We start from the raw sequence: 7,185 nt of genomic DNA, 5'->3' as shown, positions 1-7,185 counted from the left end.
AATGGACAAAACAAGGTGAATGCAGAACACTCAGGGTTTTTAAATAAAAGTTTGTTGTTTTTTTTTTTTTTCTTAATTCTTTTAACAAGTCAACTAATTAAAGACAACAGAAGTCTCTAAATGGTCATCTCTAAATGTAGGCTTATGTGTATTACGTGCTTTAGTAATATAATTAGCAAGACTACACCTTAAAGTACGTGTATTCTCTCTCAAATACTACAAAAGGCCTCTTATACCTGGATAATAATTAGGAATAGAAAAAGAAATATTCATTTAGCCAGAAATTTAGACTGATTGAAATAGGAATTTATAGGTGCAGGTTATTATTTAAAAAAAGAGCTAAATCCAGGGCTTGTTTTATGTTCTTCTGTCATCTAGCCCTCAGGAACAATAAAAAATTAAAATAAGGTAGAAGAAAATTCTTGAATTAAATAATTTTGAGCATCAAAATAACAAGTGCTTCTTAAGTCAGACTCAGTCTTGTAAAATAACAATGGGTTTTTAAAAATTTCTACAGGCCCAAAATAATAAAACCCTTTCCCTTATGCTAGGTCACTGACAAAACAATAACTCCTCTACATTTTTTTTTCTTAAATTAAATAAAACAACAACAACAACAACAAAACAATGCCCCACCTCTAATTGAGGGATCCCATTTTCAGTCCATAATGATGAATTTTTGTTTCCCAGCATCAGAGGAGTGGTCATCTCTGCCTGAAAAATCTGAGCCAGAGGCAATAAATTATTCATACAGTGCAAAAGCAGAGGCAGAGCAATCTGCTGTTCCACAACAGATTTCAATGCAAAACTGAAACCCCGGGCACCAGGGGGACGAAAATGCTCCGAGGTCAGCAGGTTCACGCTGCCAGCCTTTAACATCCCCGCTGAGCGTCTGGAGAAAAGCAGTGCAGCTGTCGGTGGGTTGGAAATGTGGGTCTTTGAAGATAAAGGCAGAACATTTTAAAAGTCTTCTTCTTTCTGAAGCAGATTACCGCCTTTCTCCTCCTCACCATTCACAGCAGCAGAGGAAGGAGCATGATGACCCCTCAGGCCCACGGAATTTGCCAGAACTGGGCGTGTCTGTGCACTGTGCTATGAATGCATGTAGACATGTCTGGGGAACATGCTCCCTGGTTTGGGCCTGTGGGGAAAAAAAACAAAACCAAAAACTTAAGGAAAGACAATTCAATGAATCAAATGAATCCTCAAATCAAAATTCTATTTCTATCATTCTATCATCATAGGTGTGGCGGGAGCTGCAGCTAAGCGAAGGCCGGCAGCGTACCGTGATGGTGTCGTAAGCTCCGGTGATCAGAGCGATGAAGAGGGAGAGCACCATGTAGATGAACAGCGAGATGAAGGTGTAAAGGTAGACCTGGCTGAAGATCCACACCAGCGTGCTGCTTTGCTCCATCTCAGCAAACGTCACAAACATGTCGTCTCCGTTGATGAGAGAAAACAGACACTCTGACACCCTGGACAGGGAGCGAAACTGTACAAATAACATCAGTGTTACAGGGGGAAACTCATTGTATTTAAAGGTGTAGAGGAGGATTTTTGCAATTTTTTTAAAAGAAATAAAAATGCACATGCACAACCCTGTACCCGCTCCCACGAGGGAACGCCTATTAAAGGCGTGCATGATCCCATTTCTCCTCATGCAGGCTCTGTTAAAACGGTGCTGATCTCATACAGTCATATGAAAAAGTTTGGGCACCCCTATTAATCTTAATTATTTTTATCTTAAAATATTTGGGTGTTGCAACATCTGTGCAACAGCTATTTCAGTTTGATATATCTAATAACAGATGGACACAGTAGTATTACGGTATTGAATTGAGGTTTATTGGACTAACAGAAAATGTGCTGTACGCATTAAAACAAAATTTGACAGGCACTAATATGGGCACCTCAGCAGAAAAGAGACATTAATATTTAGTAGATCCTCCTTTTGCAAAAACAACCTCTAGTTGCTTTCTGTAGCTTTTAATAAGAAGGGAGTTTTGACCATTCTTTGCAAAAAAAAAATATTTGTTTCAATGCGTACAGCACATTTTCTGTTAGTCCAATAAACCTCAATTTAATACTGAAATATTATTGTGTCCATCTGTTATTAGACATATCAAACTGAAATAGCTGCTGCAAACAGCTAAATATTTAGAAATAAAAATAATTAAGATTAATAGGTGACAGCAAATCCCATAATGCTTTGTGAGCAGAGCTCTCCATGCAAAGCATTCTGGGATATATCTGCCTCTTCTAAGGCCTTTCTTTTCTTCTCATACTTTTCGTAGACACTTTTTCTCTGACGACCCTCGGCCCTTTAAGAGCCGTAAACATGAAATTAGGAAGCATGAACTCTAAAACACAAAGGCAAGAGCACATGTGACATGATGTTAGGAACAGTGAAACTTTCTCCCTATTGCTGTAAACAGAATTAGGTTTTTTTTTTTTTTTTCTTGTCAAAGGGGTGATTTTAGGTCAAATTTACACGTTTAAAAATCCTTTATAAAAAGTGAAAAATGTTTGTAAAGAAATACTGCATTCAAGGTTGATATTAAAGCCACAGAAGTTAAAAAGTAATGCGACTCTCACCTGAGGAACACTCCCACCTACAGACAGCCCATCATCAGTGTTTTTAAGGCAAAATGATGGCACAAAAAACCCCAGCAGTTTCTGTCAGAGATCTGCTTTGCATCTTTGCTAGATTAAGTTATAATTAAAATCAGTCCAATATGGATTTTTAATAATAGTAATAATAATAATTGAACTTTATTGATCTCACAATGGAGAAATTTATGCTGCGCTGTTTCTAATTCGACTGAAGTGATTGCCAGGGGTGTCCACCAATAGGATCAGGCAGGTGCAGTGCAAAGCAGGATTATCTGTTTTAAACACAGGAACAATTACATGTATGTAAAGCCAGAAGTGCCACATCCTCAATGCATAACTTTCTAGAACTGTTCTGCTTAAGGTGGCTGCAGCTTGGACTAACTCTGCTGGCATGACCCTGACTTTTTTCTGAAAATTTCTCAGTCTGTGAATCCGAGTTTGTTTTTGTTTTTTTAAATGGAAGGATTTTTATTGATCTTTTTTCCTTTTTCTAGACTTTTTATGATGCGTAACCCTAGCAACAATAGCAAGTTATAAAGAAATTGATTTTGATTGATTAAAGTTGATTTTTTTACACCCGGGAGCAGCTGTTTAACATCGCTAAAGCTGAAATAATACATCAAGTAACAGCTGAGTTGAAAAGGAGGCACCAGGGATGCAGAGCAGGAGCAAGGACACGAGAGAGGAACAAGAAATTTAAGCCACGTCTTCCATCGATCAGCATGGACTCTTAATGGAAATAATGAAGAAGAACTTTGTGATCCTCCATCATTGACTATTTCTGTGTTTTCCTTGTTGCAGAAGCATTTCATCTCATTCACAGCATCATTGGTTACTAGTAATTTTCTTGGCTTAGCAGCTGGTTTGTTATGAGGCCGTCTGGGAGAGAGCTGGATGCCATTGTTCCTTTTTGTGTTGTCTGGAAACAGGCTGTTCTCTTAAAGGTCATCTTGTAATGTTCTCAGTAATCTCAGTAGGTCCTTGCTTCGTTTGTTTTGGAAACAAACTGCTTTTTGCACCTGTGAATACTTGGAGTAGAAGACCTGTTTCTCAGAAGTGTTTTGTCATCTAAATGTGGCGTTCGCCCTGTCAGGCATCATTTCAGATCTGAGTTGGAGAGTTTGTTTTTTGCTGCTCCTTACTACTGGTACTTCACCTTATATTTATGTATAACTATATATTTATATAACTATATATTTATTTATTACTATATGTTACATTAAGTAATTAATTTAAAACAAAAACATTTAATCTATTCATAATTACAGTCATGTAATTGAAAAGATTACATGACTGTGTATTTTATAACTAAGCGTTCCCATCCAATGTTTCCTCTAAGCCTGCACCATCGCCAACAGCTCGCCCATTCTATACAGCACAAAAAAAAAAAAACATGAAATATATATCAGTTTGACCAAAAATATTTTTTAAGTATCATTTTTAATCCGTGTATCAATCGTTTTTTCAACTTAAAAACAACAATGAAATGAAAATAAGAGAAAAACTCCCGCCCAATACAGAGAAATGGAGAACTGTTATTTTTACCGTAATTTTTGGACTATTAGCCGCACCTGAATATACCGTAAGCCGCAGAAGCTAAATTGCATGATTTGTACATATACAAGCCGCACCGGACTATAAGCCGTAGGTTTTTTATGTTTAATACAAACTGTCTTGTGTTCGCAATGTCCATCTTTCTCGCTGTCGCTCTGTCTCGTTTCTGGAGGACCTCCGCATTCCCGCGCGCGGCTACCGTACTACCGTACCGTGTGTTGAAGCAAAAGTGACGCCAACATGGTGGATGGTATAATCCATAGATTTAGGTATTACCCTAGTGGCCGTTAGTTGTAAAAGTCCATAGATAAGCTGCATTGTTATATAAGCCACAAGGTCGAAAAATGGGGAAAAAGTCGCGGCTTATATTACGAAAATTACGGTACTTGCCATACTAATTTAAATGTATTGAAAAAACAAATGAATAAGAAACGCGTTCACCTTATTTTGATTTCATTTTAGGGTCTTACTAGATCTCTTCTTTATGATTGCAGTGATAAAAGCTGCCTGATGGCTTTACTGAAAATCAGCCGTTCTGTCACAAAAATCCACCCTTTAATCGCAGTTTAAAATATCACTATCATTTTAAATAAAAAAATGAATACATTTACTTTATAAATGTATATAGCACATCTAACAAACAACTTTTTTTTTAATAGACCAAATCTGTTAAGTTAAAAGTAAACTAATATAAATTGCTGCTGTAATCCTTTATTATTTGAATAAACAATGTAGCTTGCTCTGATCTCCGGTTTATAACAAGTTTAATATTGGTATGGCCTCAGCGTGCGCATCTGATGTTGCTAACAGTGGTTGTCAGGCGCTTTTACGTATAATGATCAGACATATGAAAATTAGAGGGAACATTTGTCCCACCCCCATGTTTGAAGGCCCTGTTCTAAAGGATGGAGTATGCACCATTACTTTCCAAAAGCATTCAAGAAAATGATCCATTCTTGGACTATAGTCAGCAAGCCTCAAGTTTCTAAAAGCAGAAGGTGATGTTTAACCAAACTATGTTGACATCAAAGGTTTGTAAAATCTTTTCTCAGAGCCAAATGAAGGAGAAGATAACTAAAATGTTTTGATATTATCCTGGATCAAGAGAGAGTTCAGCACCTTAGTATGGTAGGGTCCCAGGACAATCCATCCACAGAAGCAGTATCCCAAATAAATAACAGCCACGCAGCAGCAGAAGCGGATAACGCTGGGAAAAGCCGCTCTTAGAGTCACAATCAGGATCTGAGGCAAAATGGGAAGAGAGACCAGATTGAATAAACATCCATAAACATAGAAAAGGATTGATATAAAAGATCAAAATGTCCGATTACATTGTATTTCTGAAAGAAGCTGAAGTAGCGGATGACTCCCACCCACACCAGCAGAGTGGACGTTCCCAGCAGGATGCCGCACGTGTCGTACGATGACAAAGTCTGCATCACAAGAGATCACAGAAAACAAATCAGTCAGAGTAGAAGTGGGCAAAGAAGACTCTTTTCCCCATCATCTAATTTTCAGACTTATACAGATAAAAATGCTTGAATACTTTTCCAGACGCTGCCTGACTGTAAAGGAATCCCCTAGATAATTCACAGTAGCTACCTTGGACTCTATCCCGATTTTTATGAAGCTGCCGACGATGGTGAACACGTCGCTGATGATGAGCAGGATGTACCAGCCGTTGATGAACTCCATTCTGTCCCCCCAGCTGACGGTGCGGTTCAGTTTGTGTTTGAAAAACTGCACAAATTCCTGGATGAGAAGAAGGAACAAGATCAGGACTCATGGCCTGAGGACAGCGCGTCCACAACAACAACCATTTACATCCACGTGTTCCGTGTAGTTCAATCCGCTTTGATTGCTTCTATTGAAATAAAATTTTCTGATGTCAGATAAAAGGAAAATAAAGAAGCTGTTTTTGTTTCCTACGTGTTGAAGGAGGATTCCTCGTAGGATGGAGCGGCCGCAGAGCAGCAGCGACAGCAGGCAGACGATCGCCACCACCACATCAAAGAACTCTCTGGCGTAGCTCTCCGCTAATGGAGGAGGAGAGAAATAATTTAATTAAAGCTGATTTGCTCAATAAAATAAAAAAGGGACAGGTCAGTGCAAGAATAGCCTACAGTGACTCACCGTGTCCAGATACGTTTGGGTCTTTACATTCCTTTATGGAGGCCTGGTTCTGCAGGAAGATCTTGACTTCGCCGCTGTGAGCTTTGTTATCGAAGACGATCTGAGACAGCAAACAGAACCAGGTGAGTCCATCAGTCAACAAAAAAAAAAAACATTTATTCATCATTTTCTGTTGTTAAACTGAGACTTTTGGAAGCTGGTTAAAAATAACCAATAAAAATGCTGTTGCTAACATCTAAAGCCCGCCTCCAAAAGTACGACGGAGTATTAGGGTCAGGCTAGAGATTTTTTTTCTTCTATTACGAGAATAAAGTCGTAACATTGCAAGAATAAAGTTGTATTTGATGACAACACCTACAAGAAGCACTTTCTTCCCTAAAATGAGGAATGTCGAGCTTCATGTCAAGTTATACTTTGGCATTGGTTTGACAAATGAGGAAATATTTTAGCACAGAAGCATCAAATTGGGCAGCAGGTCAAAGTGGACTCAGGTTGTTGATTGGTGGAGCTAGTTGGTCATCATATGCTGATCGGAGCTCGAAACTTTCTTTATGAAACGGGTTGTTGTATGATGACTTCATTTTTGTAATATTACGACTTTATTCTCGTAATGTTACGAATTTATTCTCCTAAAATTATGACTTTATTCTTGTAATACTATGAATTTATTCTTGTAAAACGACGACTTTATTCTCGTATTGTTACGAATTCATTCTCGCAATGTTACAACTTTATTCTCGTAATATTATGACTTTAATCTCAAAATAATAATTAAAGTGCAGCCTTGTAGCATGGCCCTAATACTCCGTCTTATGAAAGTGAGGAGGTGATCTATAAAAAGGAATTTGTGAAGAAAATAAAACAAAACTCAATCACAAAAAGAAT

General features: G+C 38.0%; 1 protein-coding gene across 2 annotated transcripts in view; it reads right to left on the bottom strand.

The window, feature by feature from the left end:
* Window positions 1-207: 207 nt before the first annotated feature.
* Window positions 208-7,185, bottom strand: part of mcoln1 (mucolipin 1) — a 21,190-nt gene continuing 14,212 nt past the window's right edge. The window contains exons 7-14 of one of the 2 annotated variants that reach the window (XM_015379396.1): window positions 6,301-6,400; window positions 6,097-6,203; window positions 5,770-5,919; window positions 5,499-5,600; window positions 5,287-5,409; window positions 1,286-1,492; window positions 1,011-1,141; window positions 208-936 (exon numbers count right to left, since the gene is read on the bottom strand). In XM_015379396.1, coding sequence (XP_015234882.1) covers window position 936; window positions 1,011-1,141; window positions 1,286-1,492; window positions 5,287-5,409; window positions 5,499-5,600; window positions 5,770-5,919; window positions 6,097-6,203; window positions 6,301-6,400 — 921 coding nt within the window. In that variant the 3' untranslated portion in view covers window positions 208-935. Of the gene's footprint in view, window positions 1,142-1,285; window positions 1,493-5,286; window positions 5,410-5,498; window positions 5,601-5,769; window positions 5,920-6,096; window positions 6,204-6,300; window positions 6,401-7,185 lie in introns of both variants that reach the window. The other variant, XM_015379395.1, reaches the window with a different exon arrangement.

This window comes from Cyprinodon variegatus, unplaced genomic scaffold (genome assembly GCF_000732505.1).
Source record: "Cyprinodon variegatus isolate N-32 unplaced genomic scaffold, C_variegatus-1.0 Scaffold190, whole genome shotgun sequence".
Classification (NCBI taxonomy): domain Eukaryota; kingdom Metazoa; phylum Chordata; class Actinopteri; order Cyprinodontiformes; family Cyprinodontidae; genus Cyprinodon; species Cyprinodon variegatus.
This window is presented reverse-complemented; position numbering and strand designations above follow the sequence as displayed.